Source organism: Buceros rhinoceros, unplaced genomic scaffold (genome assembly GCF_000710305.1).
Source record: "Buceros rhinoceros silvestris isolate BGI_N320 unplaced genomic scaffold, ASM71030v1 scaffold23821, whole genome shotgun sequence".
Lineage (NCBI taxonomy): Eukaryota > Metazoa > Chordata > Aves > Bucerotiformes > Bucerotidae > Buceros > Buceros rhinoceros.
The window spans coordinates 1,945-19,938 of record NW_010395487.1 but is presented as its reverse complement, the minus strand read 5'-3'; the positions used below and the strand labels follow the sequence as shown (position 1 = coordinate 19,938).

The window sequence follows — 17,994 nt, the reverse complement described above, 5'->3', positions numbered from 1 at the left end:
TCAGGGTCTCGCCACTCTGGTCCTCTGCCTTTGACTGGAGAGATTGCAGGGTCACTCCTCTGACCTCCTACTCCATGTAATGGGGTGACTTAGTTCAGCTCTCCATGGTGTGGGTGCTCCCAGATACCTGCCTGGTACTCAGAGGCATGGGTGGGAGCAGGAGCTCTGGTCTCCAGACACCAGGGTGCCAGACTGGCAGCCCAGCCCCTGGCACTGGGTTTAGTGGTGTGTCGAGGCAGCACAAACTCCAACACGTCTGGGCACTTACAGCCTGACCCCTCATCTGCTCCGTAATGTCCTTCTTGTCTTGACTCTTGTGCTGACTAAAAGGGATCCAGGGAGGTAACTGGTCGTGCCTGTGGGGGCTTTAGGCTCTCTCAGAGACGCTGCTCACAAAACTGTGATGCTGCTCATAAAACTAGCAGGGGTCTATCGGGCTCGATTTCCAGTTCAAGGGACTGAAAGAGTTTGACTGCGCCTTGAATTTGAGTAAACATCTGCCAGACAGTGAGAAACGGTGGGAGCAGGAGGTGGCCGGTCCGTGTGGTGGGTCCCGTGCCGTTACCGTTGGATTTCTGCATTTGTGGGCTGCAGGAAAGGCAGCGGTGAGGACAGCACAGGGGGGACTGGGATCTTGATGGGGAAAGAAGAACCTAACACACACTTCAACCCAAGTGTCCACCCTTCTGGCTGGTGTACGGCGCCTCTCCTTCCCTCACGCATCTTCCCTTGTGTATCATCTTGCCGTGGTGATGCTTTTCTTCATGGGGAAGGTGCTTGTTCATGGAGAAAAAGTAACATTTGTGATTTGCTGAAGTCCAACACAAATACCCAGCAAGCTCTGCCATCGCGGTCCGTTCATCCCACTCACCCACATCATGTGTACGACTGTGATCAAAGTCAGGATGAATAATTTGATTTAGAAATGGAAACAATAGATTCGTGTTGGTTCGGAGGAATGGATTTCAGCTCTGGAAACTCGGATTTGGAGAACAAGGTTCGGTGGTTTTTAGGTCAGTGACAGAAACAAGATCCTGAAATGCTTCGGAGGAGCTGAAGGAGTTGGAAGGATTCAGGCAGGGATCAGAGAGTCCCAGTCTGGATATGGGAGCTAATGGTGTTAGGCTCATTGGGAGCTGGGTGCTGGTATCAAAGGGGTGAAGTAGCTGCTGCTTGGTAGCTCAGCAGTTCTTGAATCAAACTTTTAATTCTGCTCACTACTAACTCCCTTTTTCTTTCTTTTTTTTTTTTTATTCCTTCAGCATGAAAGACTTTCCAGGTAAGAATTTTACTTTTTGGAGTTTTTTGGAGTATTTCATATTTATTGGCAGCATATTTTTGTGTGGCTTTGGGGATTCCCTGGGCTTCTATCAGCAGCACAAGCTGAAGCTGGTATTGGCTGTTTGGTTCTTAACTCACTCAACTGCCAGGCCAGTTTGCTTCCATCCTTTGCTCCCCAAATTATTTCTCAGCTCTTCTGCAGAGAAAAGCCCCCTTTGTGCCCACTGGTGGCAATGGAGCCCGTCCCCACCGTGAAGGTGAGAGGTCCATGGGAAGTGACTGCCTGTTTGGGGTTTGGGCTGATACCCACTGGATTTTTTTCCAGTTTTAAAGCGGTGGTGGCTGCCTGGCCAATGCCCTGCAGCAGTGTGGAGGTGGGGGTCTCCCGTCCCAGGCTTCTGCTCATCTGGGGCTGCCACGGCCTCGAGTCCCAACCTGTGGGGTTCATACTGGCTGTCCCAAAGTAACAGTGGCTCCACGATGCTGGATCTTCATCGCATTTTAGGTTGGAAGCAGCTACGAACCCCGCCACCGGTGAGTCCTCCTACGGTGATCGTGCCTCCAGCCGCTCCAGTGCCTACAGCCGGAGGGAGAACCGGTTAGCGGCCCTCAGCAGCCGAGCAGAAGAGGAGAGCAACAGGGACTATAAAAAAGTAGGACTTTTAAAATGTATTATAGTCACAGCCTGCACTTTAGAAGCTGCCTGTTGCTGCAGAAACCTGCACTGAGAGTCTTTGGGAAGAAAGAGCAGGAGTTCGTTTTCATTTTCCCTGTTTCCATTGTTTTGGAAGTCACACGAGCCTTCCTCAAAGGCATCGGCCCTTCAAAAGGTCGATAAAGGCCAAGGGGTGAAAGGACTCAGTGCAAAGTCAGACATCTGGAGAGGGGGATTGAGGGGTCGGGCTGGAGAAATGCTGGGAGGGCTTTGAAAGGAGCACGATAATTACTGCTGAGCGTGGCCCAGGCACGCGTATCCCCACAGAATTAGTTTTGCTGCTGTAACATCCCAGAATTGTTTTTTCTATAACCTCTGAAACTTCCAACATAATCCTCGGAAGGCAGAGATGTGGCCAGCCAGGCGCATCTAGCGTCAAAAAAAAGTTTGAAAAGTTAACGGGTTACAGTGACCTTAACTCCAAAAGGACCGTGATGCTGAGAAGCCTCTCAGGGTAACAGCACCCTCCTCTCCTTCATGACCTCGGATGGCCAGGGCGACAGGCAGAACACCCAGTTTGGCCTCTTAGAGGGTGGAAATTCTGCTGCCTTGAAGGAGGTGAAGGGAAAACATCCATTTGGGAGCGGTCTAAAATTGTCCTCCTTCCTCCTCCTCTTCAAAGGAAAAGCACACAAGAGCAACCAGGGGAGCCCAACAGAATCATAGGTTCATCTACATCCAGCCCACATAACTTGGCGCTTTACTCTGCGCGGTGGTTTACCTCAATTAAAAACATCCCTTTTCTTTGCCTCTTGGCTGTGTTTAAACACTCTACAAAATTAATCAGCTGTTTCCTTGTTTCGTATGAATTATGAAAACGCCAGTAAAGCCAGACTCACTCTGTTTGCCCTCCTTCTTCTTTCCTGGCACGGAGGAGCGATGCAGCTGCCTCTGCTCGGTGCCGAGGACACGCGTCTGCTCGGAGCGGTGCGGCAGAGCTGGGGCTGTGCGGCAGCCGAGGAGCAGCCCGGTTAATTGAAGTCTTTTGTTTCCCGTTTCAGTTGTACGAAAGCGCCCTGTCTGAAAATCAAAAGCTGAAGTCAAAACTGCAAGAAGCCCAGCTGGAGCTGGCTGACATCAAATCCAAGTTAGAGAAAGCCACCCAGGTAAGGCAAAAACCGGCTCGTAGACTGGAGAACCTGAGGACACGCTGGAGCCAGCGCGTGCTCCAGCATGGGAAAGGAGTTAGCTCTTGGGAGGGAAGGTGCTGCAGAGGAGACGTATTTTTCACAGAAATAAGTGTGATTCTGTAGGGCCTGCTGCTTCTCCGGGCAGTCTGTAGGCTGTCTAGGCTTTGTGCAGGATCCCGGGAACGCCTCTCAGTTTTAATAGCTTTCTATTTTTAATTTTCTTAGCAGAAACAGGAGAAAACTTCTGACCGGTCCAGCATGCTGGAGATGGAGAAAAGGGTAGGTGACTCTGCTTTCTTCTCAGTCTCACTCGTTGCCTTGTGTTGCTCTCTCTGCAGGGCGTAGTCATTTCTTGACGGAAAGTGTTAATTAAAAGATAAGTTAGATTTTTGCCTTCTGGAGCCATGCACAGTGATAATTGTGTCCTGACCTTTTCAGAGTCTGAGACTTCTCTGCTCTCTTGGAAAATCAGCTTCCTTCTGGTTTCTTTCTTTTGTTAGAGGAAGCTGCAGACCAGCACATTGTAGTTATCGTGCTAAGGGACCGTTGGTCCGTTGCACTTTAAAATAGTCTTGGTCCTTATAAAGACTCTTTGGGGCAGGGGGGACCAGGCACCAGCTGGGTGTCTGTCTTGTGAGTATAATTGAAATCTCAGCATTTGGATGTTCCTCTAAACCACTCGGTCCGATTTGTTGGCACTGAGCTGAGCTGAACAGGCAGTGTCTGGCCCCATCTCTGACCACAACTTCAGACAGGTTGGAAGGGACCCGAGGAGGTCTGTAGTCCATCCAAGCAGATTCAACGCTGAATTTGAACCAGGTTACTCAGGGCTTTGTCCACTGTTGTGTGAAGAACTCTGAGTGTTGAGTTGCCTCAGCTGCAGTCCCACATTCCAGTTCTTAAATAGCCTGATGGTGATTTTTTTCTTTATATTGAGTCAGAACCCCCTCTGCTTCCACTGGTGGCCAGTATTGCTCATTCTCCCACCACATACCTCAGTGGTTAATTAAAGCTGGAGCCCGGCTCCAGCTTCTCAGTAATGTCCACTGCCATGTCGGAGGGTCACCTGAAGTGGAGGTTCCTGCTAAGGTCTTTCATCTCCTGAATTTTTAGGAGCTTTGCTGGGTGATCAAACTGTGTGTTTAATTTCCATTCCACCCAGGAAAGACCTGAATTATTTATGTGTAAACACCAGTCAGGTTTTACCAGATACAGTCTGGAGGAGGTGATGGTCTGCTTTGGACAGGAGCAGAGTTAGGCAGAGCACATCAGCCCTCGGGACCGGTGCCGACATTTGCCGACAAATGGCTGTTGACATTTCCAAGGTTGCTGAAGCTGGGAGCTTCTCTGCACCGTGTGAACCCCAGCACTGAGGTTCCCATGTGGAAGGGATCTCTGGGTGTGCTTAGAGCAGGCTGCCTGGGGTTAGCGACTGACGTTGCTGCTGTCTGAACGTAGTTGGTGGGCCAAGTCACGGCACAGGTGGAATTGTTCTTCTGGAAAGACAAGGCGAGTGTGGTGGTGAGAGCACTTGCCTTGAGCAGAGGGAGGTCACGCCATGCGTCTCACCTCCCGCCCATGGGATGCTTCCAAGCTGGGGCAATGTCCTCCCATGCTTTTGTTGAGTTAGGATCACGACAGTCAGAAATCCAGAAGGTAAAGAAGTGTCTGGCTGTTCTTAGTGGCCACAGCATTAACTGCTCCAGGATGGTTTGTGTGTTTGGCACTGACCGGACCCTGGATGAAGTGTGCTGTGAAGAGCGAGCATCCACAGCCACGCGCAGAAGCTGTTTTCCTCGCTCTCCTGGCCTCGTGTTTCTTTGCAGAGGGCAGAGCAGCGGGGCAGAGAGGGTAAGGCCTGTTCCTGACCCGCCTTTGCCATTTCCTCTTCCTGGGGCAGTTTCAGCCCTCCGCTGTTGAAGGAGTCGCTGATCCAGACCTATCCCTCTAGGCAGGGGCTGTAGCTCTCCACTGAGGGCACACGAGGCAGAGCCTACGGGTAACTGTTGTTTTCCAGAGCAGCCTGACAGCAGTCAGTCCACAGCTCTGAAGCCCTGAAGTACTCCAGGAGAAGCAGGATTTCTAGGCACCTTTCCATGTTCCCTGTTTCTTATCTGAGGGCTCAGTGGGTTGTCTCATTGCCTCCTTTAGTGGGGTGCCATTAAATCCATGGCTTCACCTGCAGAGCTCATAATCACAGTACATCAGAAAACCCTGAGAACTGGGGTCACTTTTTTGGGGGGTACTTTTCAGTAAATGCTCCTACAGAAATACAGGATTCTTCTTTTTCTTTAAAAGAAACTGTGCTGTAAGTTTTTCTTGTAAATCCTTTTGACCACCTTCGTTACGAATCCTTGTACACAGGAGAAGCGAGCCCTGGAGCGGAAACTTTCTGAAATGGAGGAGGAGATGAAGGTAGGAATGATCTATTCACTCGATTCTGGGTTTTATGCTTTGTGTAAATGTCTTTGGGATTGTCACCCAGGAGCAGAGTATTAAAGGTGCACGAGGGAAGGGACCTGTGTTCCCTCTGAGTGTGTTCCTTTACGTAGTCAGAACTTGCTTTAATGGCCAGAGATTAAATACTAATAAAACTGTCCTATTACCATCCTTCTGATCGCACCGTATGTTTAATTTGTTGTGCTGTTTGATCCGGGAACTGTGAAAACTGTTCTCCTTTCCAAAACTAACCGTCTGTGGCCTCGGTGAGTTGCAGTGTGCTGATCCCCTGTGCTCTGACTAGCCTGCAGCCCGAGTTAAGCCGCCACGGTTCTCTCCGGATGGGTAAGAAGACAAAGCTGGCTTTTGAGATCACGCACACTAGCCAGGAAAAAAACACAGAGTGATTGTGGTTGTGCCCCCTCTGCCTAAAGCATGTCACTGGAAGGCTGTGTCAGTCGGTCAGCCTGGAATAGATGTCAGCAAGGAGGATGAAAAGCGCAGCATGGCTTACTGTCACGAGACATCCGCCGGCTGCCCTGTCACATCCTTCTCTCTCTCACAGTGCTGCTTCAAAGGACGGTTCTCCTCCTGCCTCAGCTTGGAAGCCCTGTGAGCACAGGGCTAGCGGGGAGCACTGTGGAGCAGGAAGGCCAAGTAACCTAAAATCACGCTGGTTTTGCAGCATTACATCATTTTATGCTCGATTTTAATGCTCATGTTCACCAACCGTGCCCTTTGCTCTGTGCCCTGCACTTTCCTTCTCTTTGAGCATGACCCAGGTGGGACCAAGCTACTTTAAGGAGGAAGGACCTCAGCTGAGAGCTGGGAGCTCTCCTGGTCTAGTGCACTGATGGAAATGTTTCCTGGCACCCTGGAGGAGGTTCCAGCTTGACATTTCTGTTTGAAGCTCCATACCGAGCATGCATCCGTGAAAGGACCTGCTGGCTTGTGCTGCATCTTCTCCTGCAATAAGCAGCGGAATGATTTGGTGGAGTCTTGATGTGAAGGCTCTCTTGTTCTCCAGCAGAGGAGAAAGTGAGTGTGGGTGTGCTAGCCAGAAGGGGAGGAGAAAGGGCAGAACATGCCTAAATTCCAGATTCCCCATTCACTAAACGGGGAGCAACCTTAAACTGCAGACAGTTACAGAAATATGGCCTTCAAGAGAAAATACAGCTGGTCCTTCTTCAGCCTGAAGATCACTCTGCAACCAGCTCAGGCCATGGAGTAGAAAGACAAGCTGGTGTCCTCTAGTGGCCTGTCTGTTTGGAAGCGTTTATATTGGTCTGGATGGCAATTAATGAAAGAAGGTGCCCGTAGGAACTGCTGGACACGGCCAAAACGCCTCTGGTTCAGAGCTGTGGGCTGATGGAAGACAAGACGGTGCCAGAGGAGAAGCACTGCCTGAAGTTTGACAGGTTCTTCTGTTGGCCCAAGAGACATGCTGGAGATGTGAGCTACAGGAGTCTGAAAATGAGCTGTCAGGTCCTCGGGAGTGGGATTTTTTGCTCTCTGCTCTGTTCTTGCTGCATTGAACAACCAAAATGGCATTTTTTTAGTAGAATATATAGCCATAAAATTTGACAATATCTCTTCTAAGGTGCTACTGCTTTTCCACTGCTTTTCGCAGAAACTTGGGCGTGTGGTGAGTACCTGTGCGCACTGTGACATGTATTTGTTGACAGCCACTCAAAAAAAAAGGAGCATAAAGTCTCTGAAGATAAAAACACTGGACTGGACACATCTGTAAGGAGCTCCTGTGTCTGATTTCGTCGTGCCTTGAAAGGGGAGAGTCTGCCCAGTTGAGTTTGCGTAGCATGAGATACCCTCCACAGAGCATCTGTGTGCCTCCTGGTGTGGAAGTTGAGCCACGAAAACAAGTCTGGTGATTCTGGTTAGACTTTGGTTCCTGCCTCGTGCACTAGCTGAGCAGCTGTGGAGCAGACTCAGGAGGAGGGAGCAACTTGAAGCAAACCCACCAGTGTCCTCAAACCCGTGCCAGATTATTAGGTCTCAGGTGATACTGTGGGGTTTGGGATTCTTCCCACTGGTCTTTGAAATGAACCACTCCAGCATGGCTCACGTCCAGCTTTTTCATCCTGGCGTGTCTGTGTCCGGTTCCGTTTCTCAGATGTCCTGGCCAGGGCTTCCTTTTCTCGCAGCTGGCTGCTTGGGAAGAGGGGGCACGGCAGCGCTCGCGGGACGTTCCTGGGGTTCTGTGACAAACACTCTGCACTTCAGGCTGTGCTCAGGGTGATGAGCGTTGTTCCGTCCATGAGTTCAACCCCTGCTAACGAGGCAATCAAGAAATGGAGAGACGCAGGACAAACTTGGTCATCTCAAGACCTCTTTGGTGCCAGAGCTGCTTCTGCAGACCTGCTCTTGTGGAGGTGACAGGGCAGTGCAGCATTTTCCTAAGAGACTGCAGAATTTGACTGGAGATACAGCAACTTGCTGAGGAAGGAGAAAGAAAATGAACATTTGTGCTGAACTGAATTCAGTGCCAAGTGCCTGAGGTCCCAACTTAGCACAGCAATTTTTCTTGAAGGTCACCGAAGCTTCTTTATTCTGTAGCAGCACCGCACCTCCTGGCTTTGTACATCCTGCATGCTTTGGGCATTTTTACTTCCCCTCATGTTGCAGGCACAAAATTCTTCACGTGAAGGATGAGAAGCCCGCTCTCGCTAATCCAAGTATCAAGCAGAGCGATAAGCAATCACAGTGGTACCGTCCAGATTCTGGGCTTGGCCCTTGGCTTCAGTCCCAGCTCCCCAGCTTTTGCGAGGTTGCCTGGATAAATAGAAGGTTGTCCTGCCTGCAGCACATGCTTGTTTTCGATAAATGATCCTTTCTCTCGTCTGTGGCAGCGTGCTGCGGCTGAGCTGCGTCCGGTCGTGCCATGCTGAGGTTTCACGCAGTGTTGTATGGAAAATAAAGGTGGTCTCAAATGATCGCGGTCCTTCCCACCTCACGCAGCACGATGCCCTGCTTTACATGTGTTTGGTGTTCTCTGCCAGCCAGATGCTCTGCTGCGCTCCCTGTGATAAAACTGAGGACATTTGTGGTACCACCAAAAGAAATCGCTCTTCCAGTATGACCCGTCCTGTGATTTATCAAAGGACAGACATGCGCTGTCCATCTGTCCTCACCAAGCAGCCAGTGCAGCTTGGGCGGGTTAAGCGATGGGTGGATGGCTGAGACTTGGTGAGAGGGGATCTCGCAGCCAAGACATCCCTGCGGCTCTGCTGCGGTTTGTTGGCCCTAGCTCTGTCTCAGGACTTGGTTTATCCAGTGTCAGAGTGGTGTTGGCGTAGTCCGTGTGGCAGGAGCCGCTTTGCTGGTTTGATGCCCTCGGGGGGCTCAAACTGCATCCTTGGTGGGGAGCAGAGGTAGTGCTTTTAGGTAGCCAACAATCAAGCTGATGGGTGGGGGCTACACAAAGTGCTTCTCTTCTATGTGAGAGTGAGCCCTTGGACAAGGTGTCCTGGGATGTAGCAGGTTCCTTACTAGCGGCAGCCACCTCCACGTCAGCGAGTTGGTTGGGAGTTCGTGCAAGCTCCTTGTACCCCGGTAGATTTGCCTGTGCTGCTCCCACTTAAGGACAGACAGTCACCTCCCTTTGAGCACTTTCTGCTGATGAAGTGGCGGAAAGGAACCCCCTTCCCAGCAGACCCTTCCCTCCATCTTCTCCCTGAAGCTGGAAGCTCATGAGTAAGAGGACACAGGGAGGAGCATGTTGGTTTGTGGAGCTGCTTTGGTTCTGGGCTGGGATTTTTTCCCTTGAGCTTAACCCTGCTGTCCTCGCAGGTGCTTCCCTTCCTGCCCTTCCCTTGCCTGGGGTCAGTGCTCCCTCCACCACAGAGGAGGGTTTCTTGCTCACGTGGCCTCACTGCCCAACGAGCTGTCAGGAGGAAGGAGCCCTCAACGTGTCCGGGCACCCATGCTTGGTATCAATGTCCAGCACGTGTTTTCACTTTAGCATTGCTGGGAAAATGTTGTCCCGTAGCAGCAGTGATGTCCACGTGGCTTTTACCGTGTTCCTGCTTTGCCTCCCTCACCGCTTTTACATTCTGTGTCTCCCTGTTGCCGCTGAGCCTGTCCTAGCCCCAGCATTGGAGCTCGATTTCCACACCGTCATTTGCCAACTCGTTTGTTTTGTAACCGAGAGTGCCATGTCTTCATGTGTGTGAGATGCTGTCATTCAACCCCCGCCAGTCAAAATGAGCACTTGAAGGTTCTGACTTTTCAGCTCTGGAGATCAGAGATAAACTGAGCCCCATGACAGAGAAAATCTGAATCTGGGCAGGGGTGAAAAACCCACAAATACCCCAGATCTTTTGGCCGGACTGAAGCCCGAGCAGACCCAAGAGCCATCATTCGGGCGCCGTGGGGGCAAGGGATGCGAGCAGGCATGGTTTGGGTCTCGGTGGTCTGCCATAGGACAGGGACTCTTGCAGGAGCTTCAGTCTTCGCCTTTAAAATCTGACCTGGAGCTCTGATGGCTTTTTGCTACACAAGACTCTTTAGCTTTTAGAGATAAGTGAAGAAAAGGAATTTTGGAGAAATTCTCCGGTGCCGGCAGAGTTTCCAAAGCCTGCGCAGGTGGTAAGTCAGTGGTGATAGTTCTCACGGTAGTTTCTTGGCCCAGGGGCTGGGTGCTGCTGGAGCTCGCTGTCTGGGTGAGCTGGAGTATAACCTGCAAGAGACTGTCCCGCTTCATGGTGGGAAACCCCTTTATTTGACCTTTTTAAAGGCTTTGGAAGCACCTGGAGAAAGAGATGGTTCCCAGAACATCCCCAGTGTGTTTAAAGGCTTTCTCCTACACGTCTGAGCTGCTGCCCATGCAGCACCCACTCCTACTAATTTTTCTTTCATTCTCTCTTTTTCTTTCACTGCTTGTGGACCAAATTCTCATTTCTGTGCCCTTCTGTCTTCGTGGTGTGTTTTCTCTGTATTTTTCTGTCCACTCCTCTCACTCTCTGCAGAATCTCCACCAGCTCAAACAGATTCACACTCTGAGGCAGATGAATGAGCAACTGCTGGCTGAAAACAGGGCTCTGACCCGAGTCGTAGCCAGACTTTCTCTGCCTGCCAAGCCTCTGCCTGCCAAGCCCTCCGAATCAGAGGAGCTCTAGCTGCTTTCCCTTCGGCTCATCTCGCCTCCCTCTTCCACTCTTCCAGGCAGGTCTCCTCTCCCTTGGCTGGGCTGTTCTCCCCTGCCTCGTTGCTCTTGAGGGTTTCTGATAAAGCTTGTGGCTCAAAAGCAGCATGTGGCAAAGGCTCCTCTGAAAGCCAATGGCATGGTGTTGCTGGACGGCTGAAGGCAGGTTCCGCTGGAGGCTCTGTTCAGCCCTGCTGACATTCGCTCTGCTTGGCAGGTGATGCTGACCTCACCGTTTGACTAACCGACCGCATCGGGGGGTTGCCTTGTCCCTGTGGAGCCCGTCATCTGAGAGAGAAGGGGGGGGACAGGCCAGGTGGATGGCCCTGGGATGGCTGCTGAGGAGTGATGGATCCACTGCTGCCCCATGGCTTCACCCTGGCCTTGGCTTTAGGGTGGCTTGTGGGTGCTACGGGTGAGCCAGCAGCCTCTCCCCATTCCCTTACGTCGAAATAGGTGGTTTGTGCCCTGTGTCTGCTCACAGAGTAATTCTCTTTTAATAGGGCTAGGTTCAGTGAGGAGCTGGCACCCAGCAGATAACATTATCCCAAGTCAGAACAACGTCACACACGTCTAAAGGTGTTATGAGAAGTGCACATTTCAGACAGGACGGTGGTTTTCTGCAAAGCCACCACCAGGCAGTCCTCAGCGGGGTGGTCTTGGTCACTGGAGCAAAGAGGACAAGCTTCTTCCCTCATTTTAAACAGATTTTTGAGTCAGAGCCCACAGGCTGCAGCATCCTGTGCTCTGGCTGTGAGGGCAGAGCCAGACCAGGTTTGCTTTCCATTTCCATCTTGGGTTTGAAATTCAGTGCAGAGCAATTAGCATTTGAAATCCAAGGACGAGCTTTCCGCCAGCTTTGCCCTCGCTCACCACACCATTAAATTACATCGGTCCTTGCTACTTCATTGGTTCAGTGCTAAAATAAAGCTGTAAATGCTTCTTTCTTAGGGCCCTACCTGCCTTTTGCAGGTTATTAGGGGCATTCAGGTCCCTTCAGACGCAGCTATTTTGTTCAAACAAGGGAGAAGCAATATGCTCTCGTGGCACCGAGGTATAAAAAGGTCTATTCTTAGCACACAAATTATATCAAGGATGATTAACCGGAGAAACAAACTAACCAGGGGAATTGTGGCTTCCCCTTTCCGGGAGTCTCAGCTCAGGACCACGCGGGTATCGCGGGGCTGAGCGAGGGGGTGGTTCAGCTCGCATGGCCTCGATTGTGCAGATGGTCAGATGCAATGATCTCACCATCTCACCAGTTTAAGTCTGCAGAAGTGCTCTGGAACCTGTCACTGACTCGCTCCCTCTCGCCAGTGCTGAATTTAAGTCGTTCTCCTTCCCGATGTGCTTTGAGATCTGAGAGGAAAAATGGAGCAACCCTCTTTCCAGACTCAGAGAAATAATGCTTCACAGCCGCAAGTCCCCGGTCTCCCTCCTCCCGGGAAATGTCGGCATTACAGCTTTTCCCCCGCTAACACCCGTCTTCTCTGACGTGCTGCTGCGACGTGGCTGGACTGATCCTTCCCAGCTTGCTCAGAGGGTTCTAGTTCACTGCTGGGGTCCGAGCTGGAGAAGAGCCGCGTGTCTGCAAGCTCTGCTGGGTTTTGGTTTTGTTTTTTTTTGACTCTTCCAGTAGGTCTAACACAAGACGTGCCTGGTACCTGTAAACCTTGTCTTGCTGGTGCCTGTAGACATCCCAGACCCTGCCACTGTTTCAAACTCTGACAGATTTACCACGCTCTTGCTGCAGTGGTGCTTTGCACAGCATCTCCTTTCCCCAAATCCATGTCATTTGCGAAGTGCCACTTCTCCAGTGTTACAGGTACCACTCGGCACCGCTGCGCCAACCAGCCCCTAGCCCAAAACTGCGTCATGGCCAGTGTCACCGTCAGCTGCGGGCTCTGCCATGTCCCTCCTTCCCGTGACCCATCAGTCATTTGTAACGCGCGGTTTTCAGGCCCCGGCATCACCAGCATCTTCACGTGCAGTTTGTTTTACCCAGCTTGAGGCTGGTTTGCTTTGGGGGGAGGAGGGAATGCCCCTGCCCTGGGAGGAGTGGAATTTTACACGGGTGATTTTCAGTTTTCACGAAGGTTCTCTGGAAACAGGTGGAATGGGGATAGATGGGCACCTTTTCAAGAAGCACGTTGCCGCGTGTGCTTAAGCCACAGGCACCATCGGAGCTTCCAGCAGGCTGTAGAACTGGGATGGTTGCTCTCTGGTGTGGCTTCTGGGAACCTGTGACCGATTTTCTCAACCAAAGCAAGTGGCAGGACTTCACGTCACTCCCTTAGTGCAGTGGTGGACACGCTCAAGACTGCAAGGCCACCCCAAGCAGTGACGTAGAGGAGACAGGGACTGCCAACCCCAATAGGTGGTTGAGCTGTCACAGTGCACTGGACTGGAAGGTCCCGTGCTGCGTTGTGGGTGTTAGATGAAGCAGAGTGAGACAGCGAAGGGCTCTTCCAGTTCCTCTGGGCTCCTGAGTGCTTTGGTGATGAGCAATGCCGCTCATTTGGCCGTGAGAAATTGTGTAAAGAGCCATGGCTGCTGTTCTGGTGACAGCCTTGTCGTGGAGGTGTCGCACCAGGTCTGGGTCCAGTGAGACACATCTAAGCATCACGAGCTCAAGCTCCAGCCCACCCATCACGCTGTCCCCAGTATCCCACCATGCTGCACTTCGCTCCTCCTCTCTCTCCTGCGGAACCCCCCATCTGGAGCATGGGGACAGAGTTTGGCACTGTGGGGCCAGGCGTGGCTTGGCCTGACTGTGACAGGGGGGAGCTGCTCCAGGTGGGCGCTGGAATCTGCCCCGGGAGCTGCCTGTGTGCAGTGGCAGTGGCCGTGGAGGGGCTACAGATGTGGTCAGAGCTGAAACTCCGGCTTAGGAGGGAGGAGAAGTTTAATGGTGATTCTGAATTTGGGGGAGTTCCTGTAAGATCCACCTTAGCAGAGAGGAGTCATCGCTGAGCTCGTACTGGTGCCCTTGGTGCCCATGAGTGACGCTGCTCCATCCGGGCTCGTTCCAGCAGGCTCTGGTTGCCCTCAGGGCTGCTGGCACCCGTGCTTCGAGTTACACCTCCTGTGTCACACCCCCAGATGGGAGCGCAGGGTCTCCTTCCAGTCCCCAAATGGCTGGGGACAGCCCACTGAAGGTCACCCAAGGCAGCGCAGGAAGCAAGGGGAGTCAGGAGGGTTTTTTGCCAGTGAGAAATGCTGCAAAGGTCATGTCGAAGCTATTCCTTCCTCTTTCCAGCTCAAAGCTCTCTGGCTTTTGGCTGCCTTGCAACCCTTGGTTGAGCTCCAGCAATCACAACCGAGCACCAGTGTCGGTGTGTTCTACGAGTCCTCTGGCTGCAGCACGTGCGTTTGCATTGAACATCTCTGAGATCCCAAAGAGTTGGGGTTTATTCTAAAGAGGTTTTGCCAGCCAGGCCTGGTCCAGTCCTGAGCTGGAATGTCAAAACTTTGGTTTCTCCTCTAGTCCTGGCAAAATGGAACAAACAAATCAGAAAAAAACAACTTGGGGCTGTGGCATCGCTTCTCACCGTGGGCTTTCCCGGCTCCGGGGACTTCCTGGCTCTTTGCTGCACTCGAGTCCCCTCTTGACCCCTCCTCACAGTTTGTGAAAACCCTGGAGGAAAATTATCGCATTAACAATGTGCTGGGTGGAGGGGTCCAGGCCGGAGAGCTCTGCACATGCTGGGGCACGGCGGTGCTGAGGAGGGACGTCAGCCACGCGTCCAGGTGCTGCCCCGGCCGTAATCCCGCCTTGTCTTTGTCTCTCTGCAGATTTTGACAGAGCTGAAGTCGGACAACCAAAGGCTGAAGGACGAGAACGGAGCCCTCATTCGTGTCATCAGCAAGCTCTCCAAATAGGGAGCCTGAGCAAAGGAGGGGTGCTCTACCCGAGCTGCCAACCCCGCCACCAAGCCCTACCCCCTCTTTTCCTCCTGTCCAGTACAGCAAACGTTTCAGCCATGGGATCAACCCGTCACACCCGCCTGGCCCTGCTGGACATTCCCTTCCTGCCCCCGTTTTCCACGCACACCCCGGGCATTTTATTATTTATAATTTAAGCATGTTGTGGTATCTCGGACATTTTAGTCAAGGGAGAAGAGAAAGGTGAGGACTGGGTTTGAGCTGCCAAACCTTCCAGAAGCCCAGTGTCTGATGTTGGACTCTGGTCTGGAGTAGGGAGCTCCTGCTTCAAAAAGTGACTCCTCAAGAGTGAAGCCAGCACAGCCCAGGCCTTTGCAGGAGGGAGATGTGACGGTGGGCTGGAGTCTAAGGATGCACATCAGCCCACCGAGAGGTGGGACTGCTTAAAACAGGGTGCTGGGAAAGCCCCCAGAGCTGATCTCTGTACCAGGCTGGCAACAGCTGCTTTGCACAGAGACCTTCTCGTTTTGCCCCAGCAAACCGAGTCTTTTATTTAATGTAAGATTTCAAACTTGATCAGTAACATCAACGCTGACTCTCAGCCTCAGACCCCTTAGCCCTCACCCTGCCTCTCCTCCGCAGCTGGGGTGATCTGGGATCACACCGAGTCCTTCCAGGGCTCCTGTCGCCCTTAGCAGCATCTTCTAACCGGACCCTTGCTCCTTGGGACAGGATGTCTCACAGGCACTTGCCAACTTTCTGAGGGCCAAGCTTGAACCCCCAGAGATCCTCTGCTGCTTTCACATGCGTTTGAGTGTGAATCACCTAGCAGGGAGCTGAGCCCCCACCAGAAACTGGCCCCCTCGTCCTAACAGACATTTTCCTGCCATCTTTCTGAAGGCAGAGCCCTGCCGAGGGGCCTGGCTGGTGTTCCAGGCATCTCGCTCTGACTGGCAGCAGGAGGCTGACCAAGCAAAGGGCAGCGCTGGTTTGCTGGTGGAGGGGGATTGCCAGAGTCAGGCCCACCCACCCTGTGGGTGAGGAGGTTTGGTGCAGCGGGGTTTGGAGGCGGAGGAGCGTGAAGCAGGGATCGCTTGTCCTCCCACATGCCTTAGGCCGGGGTGGGCGCCTGGTGGCGGCGGGACAAGGAGCTGCCCTTGGCCATGCTGGTACCTGTCCCCAGGATGAACATCTTCTAACAAAAGCTTGCAATGAGCCTCAACCCTGAAGGAAACCTCGAAAAACCCCTCTCTAATGTTACACATACTGAGAGCAGTGTGAAATTGTTCTGTGGGCATTTAGACAGCGGCTCCTCTCTGTGCTCTGTGATTTTGGTGACAGCAGCAGTGACCCGCCATCAGATCTGTTGAGCTGTCCCTTCACAGACCCCTCCCAGTGACACCTTCCTTCTCAGAGGCTTCTTGCTGGATCCAAACCGCTTTCCCATCTGCACCCTTCCACGTTGGCCCTTTCGTTTCCTTCGTCCTTTGATTTCCCTGCTCGCTCTGCCTGACAGCTGCGGTCTGGGGCGCTGAGCTCGCAGCTGGCAGTCAGCTCTCCCCACGTGCCCAGGCGCCTCTGCCAGCTGGGGCTCGCGGCTCCCACCGTGCTGGCGGGACTCTCTCCGCTCCGAGAGAGAGGTGAGATACTTGAACACGAGCATCATTCTTGAGCTTGCTTGACGGTAGAATTTATCTCTAGCAGTCTATCCTGGGCTTTTTGGAACATTTTGCTGGTTATTGCTTCAGAAAGCATGTTTATTTTCCTCCCCCTTGGTTTTTTTTCTTTGTTTTGATTTTTTTCCCCCTCATTCTGTATTTTTTTCCCCTTCCCCTCCCCATCCTGCCTGTTTCCACCTCTCTAGCTCTTCACAGAGCTGCCAGTTTTTCCCCAGGCGGCTCTAGACAGAAGTTCCTCTTCCACCGCTCTCAAGTGAGCAGAACTTTTTGTGCAGGGCGTGAGATGCCATTTCTCCTGGTACACTGAGGCCCTTCCTCCACTGCTGCGCTTTGGAGAAGAAGAGCCCGAAGCTGGTAACGGCATCAGGGTTTCTGCAGAGCACAGCCTAAGCCAGGCATCCTTTTTATATCCCTTGATTTTAATCCTGCTGTATTTAACAGCTTTACGTCTTGAGATCTGGTCAATGCTTTTCCCGCACGCCGTTCCCACTTGGTGCACTCTTCCTGTGAGTACTTCTGCTGTTCTGGATGTTTTTTCTCTTGGTGTCCCACTCCTCGCTTCAGACTTGGACTCTCCTCACTCGAAGCAGGAGTCCAGTTCCTTCCGTGCCACGCAGAGGAGGAGACACTCACCCGCTGGGGCCGCTAGTGGGTGGCGCGGCGCTGGTGTGCCCGCACGGGCACCTCGGGTCAGGCCTCCCAGCAGGACGAGGGGCGAGATTTCAGCTGAAGATCCTGTTCTTCTCACGAGGCAGGTTCCTGGCAGCGTGAAGAAGCCTGAAGGTATCTGTCGTAGGGAGAGGGTTCAGCCCAACCTGACGAATCCATCCTGCGCTGACGTTTTGCCCCGTCCTAGCAGGACACTCGTGTTTTACCGTAAGGAACAGTGTGCGAAGGGTGCGGGAGGCTCCGTTCCTCGGCGTGGCACCCGGCGAAGCCAAACCACTGCAGATGAAGTGTCTGCTTAGCACTGGATTATCCCTGAGCTCTGACCAGGGTAGAGGACCCACCAACGGGTTCGTCTCACCGACCAGCCAAAGCTGTGAGTATTTTGGGATGACGACGCGATTGCGAATGAAATTCTTGAGAAATTAATCTTTTTGTGGTCTCACGTAATGCCTGACACAACCAGTGCACTGAGGAGGTGACGAGTAGGACCCCTCTGCGCTGGGGACAGAGCGCAGAGCAAGTGGCTTTTAAGACTGATCCCTGTTTGAACCAGAGCGTGTGCCAGGCGTGATTTTTTTCTAAGCAGTTGCTTGGGGTGAATTCATTTTTATTGCTTGGGGTGAACCCGCCCTGTTGTGGCTGCGAGTTTGATGATGGCTCGTTGTAAATACACTCCATGGAGAAGCAGGACTAGCTTACGAGATGGGGAGAGAATGTATTTTTATGCAACTTTTGAGTGGCCTTTCAAACCCTGAGATGAATGATTTGTTTTACCGGTTGTTGTTATATAGTATTATAAGTATTATGTGTTTGAAAGTTTGGGAATAATATTCACATCTATGATGCTTGTAAACACAACAGTATTTATAAATGAATAAAATAAGAGTTGATAAAATAGAAGCTTTGACTTTGCTTCCTTCTTTCTGGAGCTGCAAGTTGTTTCTCCTGAGACGCCCCATTTCTCCCCCAAATCTCCGTAGCACATTGGTATCAGTTGCCTGTAAAAGCACCGATGCTCCGCAGCCACGTACCCAC

General features: G+C 52.2%; 1 protein-coding gene across 1 annotated transcript in view; it reads left to right on the top strand.

Moving 5' to 3' along the window:
- The window catches only part of LOC104501708 (protein phosphatase 1 regulatory subunit 12B-like), a 26,534-nt gene extending 11,926 nt beyond the window's left edge, over positions 1-14,608 (top strand). The window contains exons 2-7 of the mRNA XM_010145563.1: positions 1,263-1,279; positions 1,787-1,934; positions 2,998-3,102; positions 3,352-3,405; positions 5,491-5,541; positions 14,522-14,608. Of these exons, the coding sequence (XP_010143865.1) occupies positions 1,263-1,279; positions 1,787-1,934; positions 2,998-3,102; positions 3,352-3,405; positions 5,491-5,541; positions 14,522-14,608 (462 nt within the window). The remainder of the gene's footprint in view (positions 1-1,262; positions 1,280-1,786; positions 1,935-2,997; positions 3,103-3,351; positions 3,406-5,490; positions 5,542-14,521) is intronic.
- Positions 14,609-17,994: the final 3,386 nt, after the last annotated feature.